General features: G+C 39.4%; 1 protein-coding gene across 3 annotated transcripts in view; it reads left to right on the top strand.

The window, feature by feature from the left end:
- Nucleotides 1-25,531, top strand: part of SBNO2 (strawberry notch homolog 2) — a 94,696-nt gene that overhangs the window by 23,286 nt on the left and 45,879 nt on the right. Inside the window, exons 2-13 of one of the 3 annotated variants that reach the window (XM_073685957.1) lie at nucleotides 1,958-2,132; nucleotides 3,352-3,440; nucleotides 9,193-9,283; nucleotides 16,937-17,098; nucleotides 20,005-20,091; nucleotides 20,185-20,281; nucleotides 20,383-20,543; nucleotides 20,624-20,757; nucleotides 22,017-22,107; nucleotides 23,167-23,310; nucleotides 23,950-24,067; nucleotides 24,198-24,303. In XM_073685957.1, the coding sequence (XP_073542058.1) occupies nucleotides 2,007-2,132; nucleotides 3,352-3,440; nucleotides 9,193-9,283; nucleotides 16,937-17,098; nucleotides 20,005-20,091; nucleotides 20,185-20,281; nucleotides 20,383-20,543; nucleotides 20,624-20,757; nucleotides 22,017-22,107; nucleotides 23,167-23,310; nucleotides 23,950-24,067; nucleotides 24,198-24,303 (1,406 nt within the window). In that variant the 5' untranslated portion in view covers nucleotides 1,958-2,006. Of the gene's footprint in view, nucleotides 1-1,957; nucleotides 2,133-3,351; nucleotides 3,441-9,192; nucleotides 9,284-12,385; nucleotides 12,546-12,755; nucleotides 12,792-16,936; nucleotides 17,099-20,004; nucleotides 20,092-20,184; nucleotides 20,282-20,382; nucleotides 20,544-20,623; nucleotides 20,758-22,016; nucleotides 22,108-23,166; nucleotides 23,311-23,949; nucleotides 24,068-24,197; nucleotides 24,304-25,531 lie in introns of those variants that run through there. The other 2 variants (XM_073685966.1, XM_073685974.1) reach the window with 2 other exon arrangements.

The following is a 25,531-nucleotide window of genomic DNA, read 5'->3' as shown; positions in this document are numbered from 1 at the left end:
CAAAATTAAAAGCTTGGACAAAGGCGCAGGCCAACCTTGATATTTAATAAGGAAATACTTCCTCAATTATAGACATTTTTTATCAAATAAAATGATTAACTTTTGGAATTATATTGGAATAATATAATATGTTATGTAAGAGCAGTAAAAAGAAGATGGCCAAATGGCCTAATATCAAAGGATAAAAAAAACTTGAATAATACAGATAAAGTATGATGCAAACAAAAGTGCCTCCAAACACAGTATGATACTTTCACAGTGAATTCCTCCACACTCAAAGTATGGGGACCCTATTGTACCCCCTCCCTCAATCCCCCGAAAAAGAATGGTGACCCGATCACAGTATGATTCTACAACTATAATCCCCAGACAGTCCTCCACACAGTATAATGGGCTACACAAAGCTCTCCATACATACTATAATGGCCACAAAAAATGTTCCATAGAGTATAATGGCCCCACATACTTCTCCATACAGTGTAATGGACCCCACATAGTGCTCCATACGAGGGCTGTGGAGTCGGTAAGCCAAACCTCCGACTCCCTCATACATGGCTCATGTTTAAGTGATAAATTTCCTGTAGCACAGATTCATCTCAGCTAAACGTCTAGACCCTTAGATCAGGAATAGGACAGACATTTATAGGACATTTCATAACTTTCCCAAATTCTTATGAAAAAAATATTCCCCACAAACTGCACTGAACTACTGTACCCAATTTATTATATATTTTAGGAGTTGGAGTCTGTCCATTTTAAACCGATTCCGACTCCACCAATATGGACTCCGACTCCATGATTCCGACTCCACAGCCCTGTCCATTTAGTATAATAGGCCCCACATAGTCCTCCATACAGTATCATAGACCCCCCACAAAGTGGCTCCATACACTATAACGGCCCCCACAGAGTGCTTCACACACTATAACGGCCCCCACAGAGTGCTTCACACACTATAACGGCCCCACATTAAAAAAAATAAAAAAATTAAAAAAATGAACTACTCATCTCTGCCCGTTCTTTCGCTGCTCCAGTCTCTTCATAGTGTCTTGAGGTCCTCTACATATCTCGGTTCAGCGGGCACGTGGTAAAGACGTTATAGCTCCTGCTGCACTGAGACGTCAGACGCAGAGGGGGAATGATACTTTCAACTGTAGATGTAGTTGAAAGTGCGATGCCGAGCGGGTGACCTGCACATTGTTGTGGGCCAGATAATACTCTGGTGACCCCCCCGGTGTTGCGGGCCAAATATACTCACCCTGCGGGCCAGAGTTTGACATATGTGCCTTAAAGCTAGGGTTGGTTGCGTATTCCCTCTCTGTTATAATATGCCATATTGCTTGGTGACTACGTTCTCGGGCTTGTCTTTTAGTGTCTCCTAGCTAATGCATGGCGTCACACCAGTCTGCCAAAGGGTTTAAGACAAAATAACTGTGATAATATGCTCAGAGTTCAATACATTAAAGCATGTGCAGTTGAGAGCTGGTATAATGGATAGCTGAGTGCAGTTGTGTCTTGAAGTAAGGTTCTTAGTTACTCCAACCTTGGCCAGTCCTAAATTACGGCCGAGTCCCCATTGGCTTTCAAGTGTAGGCGCTAGATCAATTAAGTGTGCAGTCTTAATCACTCATCTGGCATATTATAGTGTTGGCTTATATGCTGCATGGAACCCACTCTTCGACAAACCAGACAGTGAATTTTCAATTACATCTATTTAACCCTTTAAAATTATAGGCTATTAAATCCATGACACAATAAAGTGTTCTCTGCGAATCATCAAAGATGATACATATATGAAGAATCAAGTGCTGTTTGATAACGGGTGGGAGTAATACTGAAGGATGGACGACGTAGATAGTATTCTGCGCATCACATAATATTTTATTACTATTTGTACACTTTGTTGTCTTTGTACACTTTAAGTGATAACTCTACCCATCTTCTTTCTTTCTCCAAGGCATTCATTAATCCATATTGACTGACGCCATGCTACTTCAAGGATCCTAATGCCCTGCACGGTGTCTGTGATGGACGGGGGGGGGAGATACCCACAACCTGAGTCACAACACGGAGCCAACGGAATGTGCTCAACCGCTATGATGCAATACCAGTCCACCCTGGCTAATGTTGAGGTGAGGTCTCGCACTGGGTGCCTCCATGATGATAGAATGTACAGCCAAAGTGCTCGCTTCCAGTCATCTGGGCGATGCCGTGGCAGTGTGTAGTCAGCGCGCTCTACACAGTGAGCATGCGGTAATCACGCCCACTGATCCCTGAGTGACCTGCTGCGGAGCATGGGAAGTGCCCATGGCATTGCCCATTGACTGGAAGGGAGCTGCTGCAAAGAGACTCTAAGGTAATTCTCTTTCTGCAGCTAAACTTCACTTTAGACACCTGATTTGTTTGAAATGGTGCTTACCTGCAGATTAGCATTATGGCTGAAGGTAAATAGTTTTTTTTTTTTTTTAAGGACTGGTTCCTTCTTAATGTTCAACAAAAAAATTTCTTGATACCAGAAAGTAATTTGTTTTTTTTTTGTGTTGTCTAAACCCAAAATGATAATTGTTTATATATAAGTTGACCCTTCCCACCACTTCAGGATGCCGTAGCAACCGCAGGGTCTGCATCTATGCTACCATTTCTCTGTGGTATCCACATGTGTTCCAATTAAGAGTATTGTCTTTTTCTTTTTAATGCAATGCTGAATTGTTTTAGATAAAGACTTGAGATGGGATTGCCAAAGTGTCCTTTTATTATTTTTTATTTAATGTGCAAATGTTTGAGCGGTAGAAATGGGGTATTCATTCCTATTTAGTTATAAAGAACCTGAAATGAAGGGGTAATCCAGTTAGATATTTTTGGCATGTCTGATGCTCATGACCCTGTGTCTGGGCATCAGATAACAGTATCCTTTGTTGGAATTAGACCCATACTTGCTGCTGTAGTGATCGGCCCCAGTCTATACCAATATGCTCAGACAAGACAGATTTGTTGCAGAAAATTATTGTAATAAAATTCACTCTATACAAGTGAATGAGTTTTTTTTGTGTAGCTTGTGCATGGATTATTGCAGATGGCATGCAAATGTATGCAATAATTGCAGAAACTGTCACCATTCCCCTAACCCTTTGTGGTATGGAATGTCTGATACTGTTTTGCATACATGCACTGAGCTGGGTAAGGCAACAGCAGCAAAAGGGTCACTGATTTTGGACCATCGCATGTTTTATGAAACCCTTTTCAGTTTTTAAGAAATGCAATTAAATGTGACTCATATTGTCTGCTTATAGGAAGTTGGTGCTAATAGGATAGGTAGGAATGACTTCTGATGCACCTTTGCTGTGATTTCAGACCCCGGTGCTGCCTGGTACCCAATGGACACATTTCTCATATTCACCTGCTCATTGCTTGCCCCATGCTCCTATCACCAGCTCAGATCCGTAAGTTCCACCTATCCCTCTTCCCCTTGGTGCTTTCCAAATTTTGTTGCAGATGATTTAATATTTAATTTGCGCTTTTCTACTTAAAGCAACCTAACCTTTTTTTTTAGTTTTCTGAAAACAAGTGTCACTTTGTGTTCTGACCATTTTATTGCATCTAAATCATGTCGCGTTGAGTGGCTTTCCTTTGCATCTTTCTATTGTTTCCTTGTCTGTGTGATGTTTTAGATTTCTGTTTTATTTCCCTGTTACTTTGAATATATATATTTTATCCTGCTGAAGATTGGCTTTATTCTCCTTTATAGCATAATGCTCAAAAATGAGACTTGAGTGTAGTTAGGCACAAGGTTGGGCTACTCACACAAATCCCAAATATTGCGTTCTCGGGTGCTGTTTTTCAAGATGCTCCCACTTGAAAGATGTATGAATGTTTCTTCTATATCAGTTGTTGCAGATACAGGGATGACTAAAACAACTATCAGTTGTGAAGATCATAGAGTGGAGCTGCAGACTAAGCCTTCTAAACCCTGCCTAAAATCTAAAAGACCCACATAATATAGTAATAACAATATAGCCTTCACAATTTCATCCGAACAGGAAACGTGCTGAAATGTTAGAAATTTACATTATTAGCACTGCAGTTTCCTTACTGCTTGCTTTATTAGTGAATTATGAGCGCCTTTCCTTGTCACAAGTGACTACTCTCAAGACTCTTTGTATCCTATACAGTCTCTCTATGGACGAGTCACATTGAGGATCTCCTAGGAATACATAGAAAAACTGACGTCCAATCCACACACAAGAGCCTGAAAGTCGCATCATGTAGGACATCATGATCGAGCAAATAGTTCACTAATAAAGCAATCGTTTAAGGGTGTCCACTATTACTACTAGTATCTACAGTACTATCAGAAGAATATATCTTTTTCTGTGAGTGCTACTTTAACCCCTTCACGACCTTTGAGGTAGCCATGTGTCCAAGTCGCCTGGTACTTACCGACCTTGGGCTTATGGATACTTCCAGGCGATTTTGTGGGCACAGAAGCTATGCGCACGAAATCGCCGCTGCATGTCAGCTGATTGACAGCTCATACCCGCCACTCAGTGCCAGGAGCGGTGCCTGCACTGCTCACGGCACTTTTACCCCCTAACTGCTGCGATCGCAGCATTTAGCAGGCATGCAGAGGGAGGGAGCCCCCTCTGCACCTTGATTGGCGCCCAATCGGCCTGATCATTGCCATGGTGACACAATGTCCTCATGACAACATCCAGGTCATCAGGCACTAGCAAGTTAGTTAGATCATGCGCAGTGCATGATCTAATTAACTTGTCTCTGCAGTGCTGATAGTTCTAATGCATTGCAATGCTGGTGCATTGGAGTGCATTAGAACTGCGATCAGACTGCAGAAAGTGAAAGTCTTATAGAGGGACTAAGAAAAAAATTGTAAATTTATTTATTTATTTTTTTAAATCCAAAATATATTGTATACACGAATATTTTTATGAAAAAAAAATAAACAAAAAAAGTACACACATTTGGTATCACCACGTCCTATATAACTGTCTCGCCAGTTAACACCTTTAGTGAACACCGTAAAAAACAAAAAAATAAAAAACAAGGCAAAACATTATTTTCATCATAACGCCGCATAAAAAGTAGATTAAATTGCAATCAAAAAGACAAATTTAAATAATTATTTGTTTTGTATAATAGTTTTGTATTACGCAAAAGCACAAAAAAAACTATTAATGTATAATAGATTGCTGTAATCATATTGACCTGAAGAATAAAGCTGCATTATCAATTTTACCACACGCAGAAAGGCATAAAAAAAAAAAAAAAAAAAAAACACAAAAACAATTCATGAACTGTTGGGTTTTTGTTCATTCTGCCTCCCAAAAAATTGGAATAGAAACTATCAAAAAATGTCATATGCCCAAAAATGGTACCAATAAAAACATCAACTCGTCCCACAAAAAACAAGCCCTCACATGATTCTGTCAGCAAAAATATCAAAAAATGATAGCTCTCAAAATGTGGGGATGCAAAAACTTGTGTTGCAGCCGCCAAACACAAAAAAACCGATATAAGTCTGGTATCGCTTTAATTGCACAGACCCGAAGAATAAAGTCATCTAATCACTTATACCGCACAAGGAGCTGAGTAAAAAATTAATAAAACCAATTCTTGACCTGCTGTTGATTTGTTCAATCTGCCTCCCAAAGGTCTCCGTAAGGTTCGGCTCACATTTATCCTGCGTTCTACCCTGAGCGCTTACATTGGGGTGTTCGTGTAAATCTCTGAAATACGCGATTCAGATGGAACTCCCAGCGGAAGATTCCCTTTAATGAGGCAGATTGGGACACTATGGACGCTGTCGGACCTGTGATCCGGGATTGTCCGTCTTTTTAGGCGTGCATTAAACTGCTGTCAGCCATAGTTTTGTACATCTCTGAAAAGGAGGACACCACTGAACAGAGGGTAGATGGAGTCTAGAGTAAATCTGCTGCCTCGTTATAGTGAGTGGATCTCTCAGGGGTTTCATCTGAATTGCGTCACTCGGAGATTTAGATGGAAACCCCAATGTAAGTGCTCAGCGTAGAGCACCGGATAAATGTGATCCCAAACGTTATGTAAAATGTTCCTAATAAAATCTTCAACTCAATCCACAAAAAAAGCCCCCACTCAGGTCTGTCATCTGTCAATCGAATTATAGGTTGCTTCCACATTACCAGTATTACAAAGGCTCTGAAAAAACAAAATGGCTCCTCGCCCCCTCCAAAAGAAATCTAGCGAATTCTGCGCTCCCAAATCCAAATGCCTCCCTCCTTTCTGAATTCCAGTGTGCTTAAAACATATTTAGCGTCCACATGTTTGGCATTTCTGTAGCGATGAGAATCCACCTAATTTACGGGTGCGTGTCTCCAGAAGTGCGTACTGGTCACTACAGCGTACTGGTCACTACCACAGCAGTTTGCAATTTTCACTCCGCAGCATCCACTGCTGCTTGTTTCTGGTAAACACCCATGGAGTCAAAATTGTCACTACACCTGTAGATAAATTCCCAGATGGGTATCATTTCCAAAATGAGGTCACTTAAAGGTTTTTTTTTGCCCTTCTAGCACTTAGGAGCTATGTATATGGAGTCTGCAAACTATTGTAGGAAAATCTGCACTTCAGGAGGCAAATAGCACTCCGTCCCTCTCTAATCTCGCTGTATGGCTAAGCAGTACAGTACAGCCCAGCCACATATGGGGGTATTTCTACATTCAACAGTAATTCAGCAGTAATTGTAGGATGCATTTTGGTGCCATTTTTACCCATTTCCCAATGTGAAAATGTAAAATCTTGAATTAAAACAAAATTTTGGTGGTAAAAATGTAATTATTTTTTGCTTCACTGCCCGATGGTATAAAATTCTGTGACCTACCTGTGGTGTCAATATGATCACTGTACACCTAGATGAATTCACTGAGAGGTGTAGTTTGTAAACTTGGGTTACTTATGGGGGGTGTCTGCTGTTCTGGCACCTCAGGAGCTCTGCCAATGTGACATGCCACACTCAAACCATTTTGTCAAAAACCGAAATCAAATATGGTGTTTATTGCCTTCTGAGCTTTGCACTGGGCCTCAAACGTAGTTTTCGACCACATCTGGGGTATCGGTGTACTCCGTAGAAATTGCACAACACATTTTGGGGTCCATTTTTTCCTGCTATCCTTATGAAAAAATGTAGGGCTAAAGCAACATGTTTGTGGGAAAAATATATTTTTTGGATTTTCACAGATCAACGTTGTAAAATTCTGTGAAGCACCTGTGGGTTCAAGGTGCATACCACAAATCGAGGTAAATTTACTTGAGGGGTCTAGTTTCCAAAGCAGGGTCATTTGTGTGGGTTTTCCACGTTTTAGGCACATCTCCAAACGCGACATGACACCCCCAGACAATTCCATCAAAATCTGCGTTCCAAAACGTCACTCCTTCTTTTCTGAGCCCTGCCGGGCGCCAAAACAGTAGTTTACCCCGACATATGGGATATCTGTGTTCTCAAGAGAAATTGCACAGCAAATGTTGGTTTCCATTTTCTCTTTTTAGCCCCAAATTTTGCATTTTCACAAGGGTAAAAACATTTTTTTGTGGGAAAAATGTTTTTATTTTCACGGCTCAATGTTATAAACTTCTGTGAAGCACCTGGGGTTCAAGGTGCTCACCACATATGTAGATAAGTTCCCTGAGGAGTCTAGTTTCCAAAATGGTGTCACTAGTGGGGGATTTCCACTGTTTAGGCACATCAGGGGCTCTCCAAAAGCGACATGGTGTCCGCTAATTGTTCCCGCCAATTTTGCATTCAAAAAGTCAAATGGCGCTCCTTCCCTTCCGTGTCCTGCCCTGCCGTGCGCCCAAACAATAGTTTTACTCCACATACTGGGTATCGGCATGCTCGGGAGAAATTGTACAGTGCATTTCTCCTGTTACCTTTGTGAAAATAAAAAAATTAGAGTCTAAAGTAAAATTTTTGTGAAACAAAGTTAAATGTTCATTTTTTTTCCTTCTACATTCAATTAATTCTTGAAGGGTTAATAAACTTCTTGAATGTGGTTTTGAGCACCTTGAGGGGTGCTGTTTTTAGAATGGTGTCACTTTGGGGTATTTTCTGTCATATAGGCCCATTAAAGTTACTTCAAATGTGATGTGGTGCCTAAACTTTGAAAAATGAGAAATCACTGGTAAACTTTTAACCCTTATAACTTCCTAAGAAATTTTTTTTTTCCAAAATTGTGCTGATGTAAAGTAGACATGTGAGAAGTGTTATTTATGAACTATTTTGTGTGACATAAGTATCTGATTTAAAAACATAAAAATTAAAAGTTTGAAAATTGCAAATTTTAAAATTTTTGGCAAAATTTCCATTTTTTTTTTTTTGTAACAAATAAATGCAAGTCATATTGCAGAAATGTTACCACTATCATGAAGTAAAGTATGGGACAGTGGTAAAATTTGGCTGGGGTAAAGCAATACATAAAAATGTTTTTTTTTTTTTCTTTCTTTGACAGGGTGAACCATAACCTGTTCCATTACTGTGTATGTTTATCAGCACTTTAATTTCAGTTTTCTTTCCTGATATTTGGAGATTACATTAGACTATACATTGCCATGTCATACACAGAGGACCTCTTGGAGTCCACTACTGAACTTCAGATGTGATCATTTTGCCCTATCTATCCATGGCTTGTTTTGTGTAGACAGACTTGGAAAATACTGTGTGCAGTGGTAGTTCCTTTGTGCTGCTGGTGAACAATGCCGGGTCTGGGAGATGGTTCTTACAACCTGGAAGGCTGGGTTCATACTTATACAGTTCTATTCGTCAAGTACCACGTCAGTATTTCTGTTGCCAGATCACATTTTCTGCATGATTCAAGATGAATACGGCTAGGATGGAGGCCATACAGCGACCCCCTTGGCTTCTTTTAAGTGAATAGCTTTGTTAAGGCTTTGTCAGAGTTCCCATCGGAATCCAGTTTTTTTTGGGTTCTGATAGAAGCCCCGATTTAATGCTTGACCGTGAGGAATTTATAAATGTGAACTTAGCTTAAGACTGCTGTCTTGTACCCATTACCTGCCAAGAATACTAGATTTTTCACTTATCTTTCCAGCATCTTCAGTATTTTTTACTCTGAGCTGCATCTTGAGATTTACTTTAAGGGTGTTCTGTTTTTTCCTTGTTCCATTTTGTTTTTGTTCTCTTCTCAGATCACATTATAATGGTCAGACAGACTATTACAGTAGGAACTATTCCTCCCCATTCTGTAATTACCTTCCTGAGAGCCAATCGTACATTCAGGTAAGACAATGATTGCCTTTAGACCATTTGCATGGATCTGTTGCTTCCTTGTTGCTGACAGCTTTCGCTTCCTTATTACTTTTTCACCCTCATACATTTTCTTTTGCTGGGTCCTATGATGACCTGTTTTTGTTCTGCTTTGGCACCTGTTTCTGTCTGTTTCCCTAAAACTTGTACCTCTTTGTTCCTTTAACCAACCAAGTATTCTCCTTTTACTAGGTCTATTTATCCAGTGTTTTTCTGCTTCATTTCCTCTGCACTTGCTTCACCTTCTTTCTTCTGAATGCTCTTCTCTTGCATTGTGTCCCTGCTGTGCTCCCTCCTCTCTTCTGACCCTCCCCTCTGTCTGGCTGCAGTTTTGTGGTGACCTGTACTGAATATTGCGTAATGTTGTGCAGTGATATTTCCAGTAATGTATATGTGATCAGACTGAGCAGTAAAATGGGAGAGGCATTCTCTTCTCTAACCTGTAAATATGCTCCCATTATCTTTATGCTGCATTTTGAGCACTTAGTCAAAGCTAAAATCTTCCCAAATTTCCAGATTTCTTTTTGTGGGAAGCCCCAGGAAGGTGTGTTTGACACACTCAAGTGCAGGAGGAAGTGTGCTAAGTTTTCAAGTTGCTTGTAACCATTGCTTTGCTAAGACTGCTTAATGTGTTGGAGGTGTACGTTTCTATTCAGTGATTACATCTGTGATCAGGTCTTGTTTGTTGTTTGATCACATCTTTAATGCGGACATTAAAATCATTCTTTTACAGCAGGCTGTAGCCCAATGTGAACAGTGAAGTGCTGCTGACAACAGTGAAACTGTGTGGAACAAATGCTTGCATTAGCAATGCCTTTGAGTGCATTCACACTCAGCAGATTTGCTGCGGGAATTTTTGAATGAGGTTTGCAGAAATGTGTGCACGTGCTGCATATTGCATCCACCCATCTCCAAGCATACATTCTAGGCTCTTTTTATCCTGCGTGTTTATTTCAGTAGTTAAAAAGGGAATAAGCCCTTGCCAAACACCTCTGCCAGTGGTTTATTTCCCATGTGAGCCAAGGGTTGAGCATGTTGAAATCCCCATATACTCCTTTCCTGTCCCTAGAATGGAGTTTTCTGTCACATATCTTTTTAAATGCTGTTTACACCCTTTGATTATGCTAGTAATTGTGATTTGTGAAAGATTTAATTTTTTTTTGCAGAAGTCATTTAGAGCAATTTCTATTTTACACATAGAACTGTGTTGATTTTGGTCTGATGCAGACTTGGGCAAAGTGTGGCTCTCAGGCTGTTCATGTCTGGTCCCCAGGCGAGGACAGCCACAAGGCTGGAAACAGTGGTGTTTTGGTACAGCATGGCTGCTCCCTACCAGCGTCTCTATTTCACTGGTGTCTGCATCTTTGGGATGCAGATACCAGTGTACACTGTGATTGAACAGGCAGCTATCAGCTCTCTTCCACCATTTAGCCTGTGCGTCTGAGAGTGCAGCAGGTGTGATTGCACAAAGGACGCAATGTAGTGATGTAAACTCAGTACGCTGCACAGAGCGGAGCAGCAGGGAAACTGGGTTAGGTGAGTAGTTTTTATTTTCAATTTTTTTTTTTAACTTTCAGTACTTGTAGAAACTTTGGGGACATCTTATTGTGTTTGGGGGGACAGTGGGGGCATCATTGTGTGGGGAGCTGTTGATCAAGGTACAAGTGCTGATAAACAGGGGCATTAGGATTTTTTTATATCAACTTTATAAGAAGCAGTTCATTCTGTGATTTTGATTAGCTGCTACTGATAAGAATACATGTTACAGTAAGCCCTATGGTAACATGTATTAGCAGTAGCATCTAGCCAACATACTTAATTATGCTCAATATTAAATGCTAAAAATTAATATAAAACAATTCTGAGCAGAATTTGGCCTATTGGTTTGGCCCTCTACAGCAGTCACTGTCTCCCATGTGGCCCTCGGGAAAATGAACAGCCCACCCCTGGCCTGATGGGATAGTAATTAGGCCAGAAATCTGTGTAAAGGACCCATATGTGCATGTTTACACCAGGGCTGTGGAGTCGCTAAGCCTAACCTCCCACTCCGACTCCCTCATACATGGCTCATGTTTAAGTGATACATTTACTGTAGCACAGATTCATCTCAGCTAAAAGTCTAGACCCTTAGATGAGGACTAGGACAGACATTTATAGGACATTTCATAACTTTCCCAAATTCCTATGAAAAACATATTCCCCACAAACTGCATTGAACTACTGTACCCAATTTATTATAGATTTTAGGAGTCGGTCCATTTTATACCAACTCTGACTCCACAGCCCTGGTTTACATGGGTCAGTTTTGCTGCTAATCTGCAGCATTTACAGAACCTTTTTTCCCACAATCCTGCTGGGATTTGCTGCATGCTTTAGTCTACTGCTGAACAGTGTGTAATATAAGGGTTAAATTCTCATATAAAATGGGCAAAATCAGCTCAAGTAAATCCGACCTGTCAAGTACTGCCCTAAGTGTGCATTGTTTGCCTGATGTGCCGGCATATTTGTTATGAAGGAATATATAGCATCGTTCTGAAGGAGACTTTTTACGAGAAGGGTGCGTCTGCTGGCAGTGGGGGCATGGGACCATGTTTTTATTCTTAGTTCCTGTAGCTGGTGCCAAAGTTAATGCGCGTTCATGGTCTGCTGTAAATATTAAAGTTCCTGGAATCTTCTCCATTCCCCTCAATTCAATAGCTCTCAGGGGGAGGGAGAAATGAGCAGAGAAAGAATCAATGTCTAAGGTAAAGCAGTTACTTGGGCGCCGAAGGGGTTAATGAAATGTTGTGCCAGGCTCTGCCAGCAGAGATGGCTTTAATAAGCTAAATGACTCCAGCTGTCTAATTTTCCAAGTGCCAGTGGTTGAGGAGTTAAGTTTCCGTGCTGTGATTGGCTGGCAGGGCAGGTACAGGTAGATGGAGGGGTGGAGCTTGCTGGCAGGCACAGTAAGTGTTGTGACTGCCAGGAATCCTGCATAGAATCATTTCCTGAAAGTCAGAAGAGCACTGAGAGGAAGTGGGATCAGGGCTGGCCATGCATACCCTGGGGGGAGGGAGGGAGGGAGGTAGGAGATAGATAGTATTGGGAGGAGGATGAGGAGGGGTGCCAGCTGTTGTCATATCGTGCTGTCATGTGTAACGCTCTACCTCTCCAGCCGTCACCCGCATCCCATCTCCTCTGTTCTGTTGGTATGTCACAACTGCACTTCTGGCTGAAGCTCTCCCCAGTGAACAAGGTACTGACACTTATTCTGGGGTCCGGGACTGGTGCTGAGAACTTCTACATGAGCTTTCTCTTTCTCCTAAGGAGCGTTGGCATGACACAAACGCACACATACCTTCAGTTTCATTTAGATCATTATCAGTCTTGTGTGAGGCTCCAGAAACTTGGGGCCAAGCAAATGTCTTGTAATGTTCTTCCTCCATGTCACACTTGGGAAGGTCCCTAACTTCACAAGGATATGAGCCAAGCTACTGCTAAGGTAAAAGGGTGATTTCTGAGAAATACATGGAGTCATGCAATAAGAAGTCATAAGGAAGACTGTGTAAAAGTTTCACTATCTCATGCAAATCTGTGTGTGTAATCGATGTCCGCTATATATAATATGGTGTGTATGCATTGTATATAATATGCACACAATATTGTAAATATTATATATACACACACACATGTGTTAGTGGATCTAATTCCCTTGATTTGTACCTTTTCTGTGTACCATGGGGCTTGGGTATAACCAGGGCATGCTAACAACTGTTTTTTTTCCCTCCACCCATTATAGTATGGTAACATGGCTTATAGTTGTGCCGTCTTAATCTTGTACGGTTATTGAATTTGATGTTGGACAATATAAAAGTAGTGTCAAGGTTTGATAAATGAACCCTTAGACGTTTTTACTTTGCAAATGTGGATTGTTGTTTGTTTTAAAGTTAGGGCTGGAATATAGGAAGGAAATATTTGCTAATAGTCCCTATTGAGCAAATTCTAACCTTAAATTACAAAGGAATTCAATTGTATGATATGTTGTAGGCTTTAAGTTTTTTTGTTTTTTTTTTTGGTTAAGCAATATTATGTGTTTTCATTTTAGATCTATCAACCAAAAAAAAATCAATTGGCATGTGAGTTTCTAATAATATGACTGAATTTTCGTAATTTTGGTGAGATTATTTCTCGGCATTATCAATGAGATGAGGGAAATCTCATTTTTCCAGTAATATGAAGACCAGGGGATCTATCTCCCAATATAATAAGGGAGGGCTCTTAAAGCCATAATGATTGGGGGGGGCTCTCTTACTGTAATAGCTAGACTAGGGAGGTGTTTCCCAGTAACACTGGGATCCTCCTAACTATCTGCGTATTTTCTGTAAGACTCATATGTAAGTATATTCCTCATCATAGTATTTAGTCGGATGGCCAGATAGTTAAGCCTTTTGTTTCCTCTGAATAGTATAAGTGGAATACATGCATTTTTTGCACCTTTTTACTCATCGTTTCTTATATTAATTGAATAGCCATAACTTTCTCCAAACCATGTGTCTACTCCTCTCACATTGGTGTCCAGAGTCTAGGCAGGTAATAGAACTCCTGGCTTGCACTTCAGGATATTACTAGCCCATTTCTCCCCATAGTATTCCAAGTTCAGACTTTGGTCTACAGTAAACACCTTGGGTTGATGCCATCATTTTTATGATGCAGGTAAATGAGGTAGAATTTGACGGTTCTGTCATATCCCTTTAGGGCTAACTATTCATGGGAACAGTATTTGCAACCATTACCCCCTGAAGTATTATATATATTATTCACATTCAATGAATCCATCCTTAAAGCTTCTAGACGGACTTCCTTACTGACCTAACAATTACAGAAAACTAATATTAAAAATACTACCATCCTAAGGTGACCATGTTACAGGCGATTAATAGAGACACATTTTTATATCTTACCGTGACCCCACAGAGAAAGCACAGTCCGGTATACCCTGCAGGTACAGTGCCCACCTTTACTAACGCCCTTGCTGCCTAGAAGATAGGTTTACCTGTTCTTCAGCCATATTCATTTATATTGGCCTTTCTATTAACTATGTTTTGTTCTCATTTGGCATTGTTTTATTTTACACTTACGGTACTCCATAGCACTCATGTCTCATTCATACGTTGCCACATACGCCTATTTTATAGTAACCTGACGGTATGTTTTACTTGAATTTGGGTGAAAATGGAGACAATGGAATGATTGATTGTAGAATCGGTCATTATTTTCTACTGTGTTTAGTAAAGAGCACGTTAAGTGACACTGGTTCATAGGGCGCAACCAAGAAAAGAGTGGAAAAAATCCCATTCAGACAGGTACAGAAATGTCCTGTACATCCTAAGCCTCTGTTCACATTGGCACTATGACTTCCATTCCAAGTGACTGCTGTGCCAGAAATACTCCATTGTATGGACAACACAGTATCAGTGTTGTAAAAAAACGACAAGATGTGTCAGTGGATAGCTGAATAGTGGTAAGAGCGGTGTTGCTATTCTGCATTTTTTTGGTTAGTGTGGTTCCTAAATCATTTGCAGAGATGGAAGGGAGTGAAGGGTTGGTTACATTTTAACCCCTAAAACTGCAATAACACCATTGTATCTAAAATTAGAGGGTGATTAAAGGGAGTTTCCACCATCCCATCAATACAGCTATTTGTTACTGCTGCTTTTACTGAATAGTTTGTTAACCTTTCAGCTGCCTTCTTTTTCTTGCAAAAAGCTAGCAGAGTTCTGTGCACAAATTTCATTAAGATTCGCTAGTCCGTTGTCCAAAAGATCATTTAGATCAGTCACATCTATTAGGATTCAGTAGCACCTTACCAAACAATCTCTTTCCAAGACTATGGTCACTGAAAACGGGGGAAGTCAGTCACTAAAGTGCCGCTTTCACTGCTGTATTGCTCTGCATGCTGTGATTGTCCACCTTCATCTAGAACAGAGTACTGAAATGACTGGCATCTACACTACTGCACTCCTTCAGTATGATTCCCATGCTGGATCGTCGGACTGCGTGTCTGCTAGTTTTCATATTTCAGCTGACTGACAACCTGGCTTTAAATTAACTGGGACACCCCCCCCCCCCCCCCCAAAAAAAAAAAAAAAAAAAAAACATATATATATATATATATATATATATATATATATATATATATATATATATATATATAAACATATAAAAATATATATATATATATATATAAACATATATATATATATATATTATAAACATATACATGTGTGTGGATGTGTATACATATAATTTGTTTATTTGCATGTTGTTTATGTGTACATGTATGTATGTGTGTAGATAGATGGATAGATATAAAATCTATCTCATACATATAAACACACCTACACAAAAACATATATATGTACATATATACACACACACACACACACACACACACACACACACACACACTGCATACAAATAAACACATATATATTTTTATGTATATATATTTGTAATTTGTGTGCGTGTGTATATATATAGATAGATAGATGTGTGTGTATACAATATAAAATGTGTGTATGAAATGTCTATCACTCTCCATTCTTTGTAGTGGCCTTTTTTTTCCACTCCTTCACAGACTATTTAGAGTCTTCATATTAAATATGACAATAACCGTTTTTTATATTGAAGTAGGACTCTCCTCATTATTTAATGGGAATGGATTTGTCCTCTGCGAATGATGTCGTAAGTGTTGGATTTATAACATATTCGCTTATGAGCATTTTTTCCCGTGTTTGAAACATCCAACCGACGTGCTGAGAAATTGCATGATCTCTATAGGAGTAGGGACAATATTTTATTACTAGTGGTACTTGTCATTGTTGGCCCTAATTCAGAGCTTTCTCGTGTTTTTCTTTCTATTTGTAAAATAGTGGAGTGAAAAAGGGCCATTTAATAACACACGGTAGAATATCGCAAACAAGGTGTACTAAACCCTCACTAGTGATCTGACATACAATCAGACTTTCCTTCCGAACACCAGATAGCCGCATGGATAATAAATGGTCGTCTCTTGAATTGATCTTATTAAATGCGTGATCTGACATGTACCACAACTGTTATGTGCAATCAGATTAAAAATGAATTTTCTCCAGTTGATTTGGTTCTCTGCATTTCTTAAGACAATGATCAGATATTTTTTATTGATTGGGAACAGGTTCTTAAGGTGGCAAATGTGGGATGGCAGTAAATAATAAAGAAGTTGTGTAGGATGATGAGCTCCCACTGCTCTAGGTAGGGCCTCAGGTCTCCAAAAATTGCATTGTGGTGCTTGTACTTTTTGGGAGTGACGTCTCTGGATTACCACCGCTATCTGGAGGTGTCCTTGTAAATTGTCTTGAAGCGTTTATGCTGGCTTTTTCTGACTAATTTAGGAGAACCTCTGGATGGTATTTACAGACTGTAATGATTTGTAAAACTGCAGATGTCCTAAATGCATACTTGTAAGTTCTACAGGAATTGATGCAGAAAAATGTCTGGTTACTCGGCATCATTTCTGCAATGGAAGTAATTTATGAATTGGAGCTGTTGTCAGCATTGTATTTTTTTTTTTGCACCTTTTAACTGTCCTATCTTTTTCTTTGGAAGGACCCTCCTACTTATTTTAATGAGTTATCAAACCACTCCATCCTTTCTTCCCCGGACTCTTTATCTGATATCAAGGACACACAGGATTTTCTGCCTAATGACAGTCTTGATAATGTCCCGACAATATGGGATATTATGCCACCAGACACCAGCACTACATCGGTGAGTAGTGGCTGCTACTTTTCCTATTCTTACTGAATCAGAGCTACACTAGATAGGCTTTTACCTGTGTGCAGTTATGTATTCCAGCCAAAGGATGTCTGACCTTTTGAAGATGTTGTGTTTCTGATTATTTATGTATCACTTGTTCATGTGACATTGCTGCATTCCTACATATCATGGACTTTGTATGATGTATATACCTTTTTAAAGCCCGATTCATCAATTTTTCTTAAATCGTTGTTTGTTTTGCACAATGAATATTGCTCAAAGTACGAAAAAAATATTTTTTTCGCAATTTCTTTTTTAGAACAAAAAGAATAGAAACTTCTGAGGGCACTACCTAATAAGTTAGGATGAGCCAAAATACATACGGTACTTAAAAAAGTACCAACAATATGGGAGAAAGAAGTAAGCAAAAAGTGATGGGATCACCAGATTAAGAAGTAACCTTTATTATAACAAGGGGACAAAGCAAAACCAAAGTATTAAAAACATTTAAAAAGCCAGTAGACTTACATAGAAGCCGACTAGCTGTGTCCATAATGAGATTAACACCTATCCTCATCTGTCTAGTGAATCACAATAAACAAGATACCCTACAACAAAATCCGTGCACAGCATAATTGCAATGAATATACAATGCTGATAACAAAGAAAAATTAATGAGTTCACTATATCAAAACATCAGAAATGAATGGCACACAATGCGACCAGTATGCCTGTGCTGTAAGTAAGATGATGTGCAAGCCAATATAAAAATCAGTGCACACACAACATTATAAACATAATTTATTATAATGACGACCATCGAAGTAAGCGATTTAGGGCACAGTCGGATGATCGCATCGCAGTCTTCGGACTTGCCGGCAGCTCTCCTGACCTTCGCGTTACAGCATGTATTTCTACGCAGCTGTCATGCTCGGGTCAGGAGAGCCGCTGGCCAATCTGAGGATTGCGATACATCAAAGGGAAACCTGTGAATTGAGGCAAAGAAATATAGGATTAGGAAACAACCCTTCAAGTTTTGCATACTTCTTTCTCATGTATTGTTTGTTGTAGAACAAAAAGGCGCATGTTGCGCAAAGTGTCAGAAAAATTGCGCTAAAATATCTTGCATGCCGAAAATTATTGTAGGGGATTCCCAAATGAATCGGGCGAAAACGTTTGCAAACCCAAATCTCAGGCCACAGTTGCGGACATAACATAAAAAAAAAATATGAACACACATTGAAAAAAAACCTTAAAAATAGGCACAATTGGGATTGAGTGATAGACCAATTCTTTGCTCCCCTAAACTGAATCCCTCAGCAATGTGAAAGGACGAACACTACCACACTGCCTGTGCTGTAATCTTGCTCCCCTGCACGCACACTAGTGCCTCACATAGCCCATGCAGTTTAGTTTGCTTTCATTCTCTGGGCTCTAGGACTATATGATATACCTGACCTATTTGTGGTTATAAGGATTTGGGGAGAGGAGGGTCGTTCTGGCTTTATATACTTAATTGTGCATTAGTAGTTATCGTGAAATTACTCTAGTGTAATCTCCCGTTACACTCTGTGTGACTTTGTATGTATGTTTTTCCTTTTGTACCTGATTTAAATGTCAGAAAATTGGAAAAAGTCTTTAAAAAAATTGATTTGATTATAAAAATAGGGGCAAATGGAAAGATGAATATGGTCCGTGCAAAACTCTACAAACTGGAGAAAAATCAAGCACATATCTAAATCATGAATCCAGCTTAGTCTTATCATGCTTCACTGGAATATTGCCTTCGTCCTTTCTTTTTTTTCCTTTTTAAGCTTTTGATAAATGGTGAAGCTGTTCTTCAGCATCTAGAAATGTGATTCATTTTAGTGATATGAACCCTGCTCCTGTTATTTCCTCATTGCCACTGTGGCCACCTCCTATGAATAGCATGGGGATTTTTTTTCCAATCTGTAGCTCTAACTATAGGGCCTTGTGTTAAAGGGAATCTGTCAGCAGCTTTTAGTTACTTCATCTGAGAGCAGCATGATGTAAGCAAAGAGAAGCTGAATCCAAAGATGTATCACTTAGATAACTGGGTGCGGCTGTTCTGATATAATCAAAGCTTTTAGATTTAGCAATAAAGCCGAGCTGGGAAAGCTCCCCCCGCCCCCACCAGGCTCTGTATATGCAATGTACATAGACAGTGAGCTGCTTATCACAGGAGGGCGCTGAGTCGGTAATGTTAATCTCTTGGTGATAAATCCTTCACAGTTAGTAAGCAGCAGCATGCACTTTGACAAGTGACACATCCCTGAATTCTATGTTTCAGCCTCCATCTCCTGCTGTTTTCAGATTACATGGCTAAAACCTGCTGATAGATTCCCTTTAAGAAACCATTAACCTTATATTTCATGTTTACAATTGTTCTATTAGGTTGCTATTTTGGAGGTATGTTTTGTAAATTATTTTATAGCCTCTATGCCTTGTATATTAAAGTGAACTTTACAGGTGATTCATGTTGCCCAAGCCACGGGCTGCACGAATCGCAACCTGGCTACATGATTGCAGCCACGTATATTATTCTTTGTAATCCTCTATCAGGGCATTTCTGAGAAAATATACTTTGAAGATTGGCTCTTCCCAGCGCTGCTATAGGTGATTGGCAGATTTTTCCTATGTGTACATGAGGGAGAGACCTGTCAATTACCTGCAGCGGCACTGGGAAGAGGTGGCCCGGGAGGTCTCCAGTTTATGGTCCCTGGCCGGATTGTCAGATCATTTAAGAAAATATCATACCTGGCTGCGGTTTTGGCAGCATGAATCGCCTGACAAGTTCCCTTTTAACTTGATTTCTCTTGTTAAATATCCACAATAATAATTACACGAAGTTACAGTGTTTCCTATTTACTTATTGCTCGTCTTTCTTCTTCGGTTAGCTTCTTTCTTCCAGTCGCCCATTTCTAAACTTTGACAGACTTGAGGATCTACAAGCGATAATTAATACTCCATCAGTGCAGCAACGGGTGAGACAAACGCTAGCATTACACCCATTATTGCTCATTTATAGTTGGTACCCTGAAGATCAATTCTTTTTTTATGCTCTTTATTTTAAATAGCAATCAAATCCCTTAGTAGAAGAAGAGGATGATGACAATGAAGATGCTGAGGAGCTGGGGCACACGGAGACATATGCAGATTATATGCCTTCTAAATGTAAATTATTGTACAAAAGTCAAATTAACCTATGTGAATTTTTACTACGAAGTATATTATTTGTTTACTGATATTTTGTCGTCTTCTTGTCTTACGTGTAGCCAAACTAGGTATCCAGCACCCTGACCGAGTAGTGGAGACCAGCACCCTCTCCAGCGTCCCCCCACCAGATGTCACCTATATGCTTTCCCTTCCAAGTTCTATTGTTGAAAAGGGGCTTTTGTCTGCGTTACAGCTTGAAGCTATAGTGTACGCTTGTCAGGTGGGTGTCAGAACAATACTGCCAGAGCATAAGACTTGCTTCTGAAGATGTTAGTTATACAGTTTTCTGCTCTTTTAAAGCAACATGAAGTGATCCTTCCCAGTGGTCAACGAGCTGGATTTCTGATTGGAGATGGAGCTGGTGTGGGAAAGGGACGGACTGTTTCTGGAATCATATTAGAAAACTTCTTAAACGGCAGGAAAAAAGCTCTTTGGTAAATTTGTCTTTGAAACTATAACTGCTAGCTGTGTTTTTGGTGGACCTATAGACTTTTATGGAAAATTTTTACCAGTGACACGAATCAAAAATGGACAGGTGTTCATGATTTTTTTGCCGACACATGGTGTGAACCTCTCAATGGATTATATTTTTTAGGTGTCCTATCCATGAGAGTTCATGCGTACAACATGTACATGAAAAATGGACGTCTGAATCAAGCCCAAAGCATATTCAGGGGATTTGAAAACGAAACTTTAATATTTTGGCTAATATAAAGGGTACTACAGATATCTGGTTAGGGGACATAATTGTACATTATTGGCTATTGCTCCTGTTTTCCTCAATTATTTCAACAGGGAAAACCTCTGTATTTCAAACCACAATTGGCATGAAGATTCCCCAAAATAGTATTTAGAATTTAGCAGAAATATGTCAGATTTAGTGTTTTGCCTTCTACAATTTGATGAGGATTACCAGAACTTCTTCATAATATGATAAATACATACAGCAAATTTGTGGCTGTGGTCGAGATTATCAACTCTATCCTTCCTCTAAAACTTGTGAAATAAGAAACTATTGAAATAGACGACTAGATACAACGTATCAATAAAAGTCTGTAAAAGCATTTCTTAAAGCTTATGTAATCATGTAGTTTGTGGCATAGGGATGCAGTAAGACAGGTTGGTATACTCTGTCTCCACATCCTTCACTAGGGTTGCCTTGGTGAGAGGACTATTGTCCAAAGGTTCTACTAGTTTGAGTCCCTGCGTAGTCGCAAAAAGGCGCTTCCACTCTTGTGGATTTGGCACAGCCCTTTAGACCGTAGCAACATTACCTAATTGCTGGTGGAATGAATATACTTTTCTTCAGCAGCAGGGGACGTAAAACTGTTGTAAATTAAAATGGCCTTTTGCACAAGCTGGGAAAAAGAAGTAAAGTTGGGAGGTAGTGGAGAGGGACTGTTGATGCTGAACCCACAGTTCCAATATCCTACCAGGAAAGTTGTACAGTATTATGCCATAGGACATCTCCGCGCACCAAGATGGCGCTGTTTACATTAACAATAGAGATTACGCTTTTTGGCAAAAGCCTCTGCTTCTAAATTGAGATAGTTAATAATTTATTATGAACTTATTTAAGTAAAGTTCCTCTCCCTTTACATATAGTGACAACTACCTCACCTGTCCATATATTGCGAGGTTATTGACTTGTCAAATATAGACCTTGGAGTGAAATCCTTTCTTCCCACCACAGGTTTAGTGTATCCAATGACCTGCGCTGTGATGCAGAGCGAGACTTGAGAGACATTGATGCCATCTGTGTCCCCGTGCATGCTCTTAGTAAGGTAGGCCCGTCTGTCACTCCTACTGCTTTTCACTAATCTTTCAGTTCTGTACATTAAGCAAATAGCACAGCTTCTAAATACTCAGCTGTATGGAGCGTGAAGAATCAAATGCTGTCCACAATCAGGTCTTTAAGATCTCGGTTAAGATATTATATTGGTACAGATGCTACTTACTGCTAGGCCCCAATAGGAAGGGTACGTGAAGAGATGATTTTCTGAAACATCAAGATGCTTCTGTATGCAGAAGAAGCCGGCAACAACTAGTTTTTGGTGTTTGGCCTTCCATTTGTTAAAGTGGTTTTCAGATCAACAGCACTTGTGTGGAAAAGCCATAAAGGTCTGATCAGTAAGTGTCTGACCACTGGGACCCCATTTCCAGTAAACTAGCAGTGCATGTGGGTCCCTCGTCATTAACCCCTTAATGGGTAGAAAGGGACTTTTTATTTTATTTACTGGGGTGGCTGCATGAGACTTTGCTTTATTCGGGACAAATTGTATTACTTTTTAGTGCTGTTTTGGGGTACATACAAATTACTGTGAAATATATTCTCATGTGTATATATATATATATCTATCTATCTATCTCTCTCTTTCTATATATGTGTGTGTATGTATATGTATGTATGTATATATATATATATATATATATGATATAGTCATGAAAATACAGAAAAATCTTTAAATGAGAAGGTGTGTCCAAACTTTTGGTCTGTATTGTATGTATATAATATATTACACATTTTTTTTTTTATTATTATTTTTAAAGACCTCGTTTTGTTTCAGGTTTTTTATTTCCTTTTTTTCAAATTATTTGAGTACACATGATATTTCCTGTAGATTGAATTCTTCAGTTTATTACTGTCCTGTGGATATGTAATGTGTATGCTTGGTCATTATGGAGTTAATCAAAGATGTGGAAGATTAGCTTTTCATATTTCCATTTTCTGGTCTTCTGTTTTTGATCCGACTTTACAACATTTTTAGCATAGATTGTCATAGCGCTTATTCAGCACCCTTGTCATCTGTCGGCCATTACAATGTCTCTGGGTATTTTCACAGATAAAATATGGAGACACCTCTGCATCTGAGGGGGTACTTTTTGCAACCTATTCAGCACTTATTGGAGAGAGTCAAGCTGGAGGTCAACATCGAACTCGTATTAAACAGATCATACAGTGGTGTGGAGAGAACTTTAATGGAGTCGTATCCTTAATTCACAATAATTGTTTATTTCTATATCCATATGTCTCCTAATACACATGTGGTCAAAATTGTTTATACCCCTCATTTAATGAGAGAAAAACCCACAATGGTCACAGAAATAACTTGAATCTGACAAAAGTAATAATAAATTAAAAATCTATGAAAATGAACAAATGAAAGTCAGACATTGCTTTTCAACTCATGAAATAGGCCTGGACAGAAATGATGGTACCCCCTGAAAATAATGTGACAAACGATGCTAATTAGTGGGCACCACTTGATTTAACATGTCCCCTTTGTCATATATATATTGTAAAAAATATTCATTTCAATATATTTAACTCCCAGGTTTTAATCGTGTCACCCTGTAGGACCAATTAATAATGCTTAGAAAACATTGCAGTGCTTTTAATGTTATATATATATATATATATATATATATATATATATATATAACATTAAAAGCACTGCAATGTTTTCTAAGCATTATTAATTGGTCCTACATATACATATATATATATATATATATATATATATATATATATATATTCTGTGTGTATAAATGGGTTGGATGATGTTCTGCACTTCACAATGTTGTACTGCTGTTTTACCAGTTGTTTCCTTGACTGTCCTTTACAGATTGTGTTTGATGAATGTCACAAAGCCAAAAACGCCTCCTGTACTAAAATGGGCCGTGCAGTTTTAGAGCTGCAGAACAATTTGCCTTTGGCACGTGTTGTGTATGCCAGTGCCACTGGTGAGTTTAAATTCTCATTGCCTAGTCCAGGCTCGGCATTACTCTTCGTTCTTCTGGTGTTGAGTGTCCACCATTTTATAAAATAAACTTTTCACTGCCTAGCGTTTGTTTTCTTGTCACTGTGTCACAGGTGCATCTGAGCCTAAGAACATGATCTATATGAGTCGGCTGGGTATCTGGGGAGAGGGCACGTCTTTCGGCACTTTTGATGAGTTCTTGCACGCAATTGAAAAGAGGTAAACAGTGGACAAATCTTTAAGGGTCTAAAGAGGACATTTGTCTCACTATATTTGGCTAATGAACATTAAAGGGAATGTATCAGCAATTGAATAATATTTCCATTTTCTTTTAATTAACCCAATTTTGTTTACTTTTATGTAGCTATAAAAAATAAAAAACGTGAACTATCCATTGCACTATATGGTTGATTTTTCGCAATTTGTCGGCTTTGCTTTGTAGGTTGCGACAGATTCAGCAAAAGGCAGGAAATGAGTGCTCTATCATACTGTGTACAGAAGATCTAGATTATGCAGGATTGCAGCCCAATAGAGCAAAATAAAGCTCTGTATGTGTCTCCCATGTCATCTAGAGGAATATGGCTATGTGGCATAATTTCCTGATAGCCGAATAGCTGATTGTTATAACGCACACATCACCTACTGATATTTTTTTTCTTAATATACAGACATGCAGGAAGTACTTGTCTCAAAAATAGACACCCAAAGGGATTTTTTCATAAAACGCAATTAGCTACATCTTTTAAAGGGAATCTGTCTACAGGTTTTTGCTACCTCATCTTAGAGCATCCTGATGTAGGCAAAGAGACCCTGAATCCAACGATGTATCACTTAGTTTACAGGATGCAGGTGTTCTGACATAATCAGAGCTTTTAGATTTAGCATGCAGCAGAGCTGAGAAAGCTAATCCCGCCCACACCAGGCTCTCAGCTGCTTGTCACAGGAGGGGGCGGGGTTGGACTTACCAGCTCCTGGTGCTAAAACAATCATTACAAGTAAACAAAACCACAGAGCTTTATAACAGGGGCTCTTGAGAGGCATTGCTGAAATCTGTGTTTTTAACCCCTACAGCATGCTGTCTTCAGATTACGTAGCAAAAACCTGCTGATAGATTCCATTTAAAACAAAAATGGAATGAATACGCTAGTTTGCTTTGTGTTTAACCCCTTAGTGACCACCAATATGACTTAAAACTGATCTGAGATATAAGTGAATAGCATCTCCCGATGAATTAAAATGTAGGAGCCGTCAGCTGCACAGTGTAACATCAGTCAGTGCAACATCAGACATGATTGATGTTGACGGCGTTTAACCCTTTAGATGTTGCTGCCAATAGTGACCACGGCGTCTAGGTGCTAAACAGTATGCGGGTGGGGGGGGGGGCTCCATCTTTAACACTAGAACGCATACCTGGGGCCTCGCAGGCCCGCCCTGTTAATTGTTTTCT

Source organism: Phyllobates terribilis, unplaced genomic scaffold (genome assembly GCF_046119375.1).
Source record: "Phyllobates terribilis strain yellow unplaced genomic scaffold, ASM4611937v1 Scaffold_1__5_contigs__length_1240528914, whole genome shotgun sequence".
Classification (NCBI taxonomy): Eukaryota; Metazoa; Chordata; class Amphibia; order Anura; family Dendrobatidae; genus Phyllobates; species Phyllobates terribilis.
This window is presented reverse-complemented; position numbering and strand designations above follow the sequence as displayed.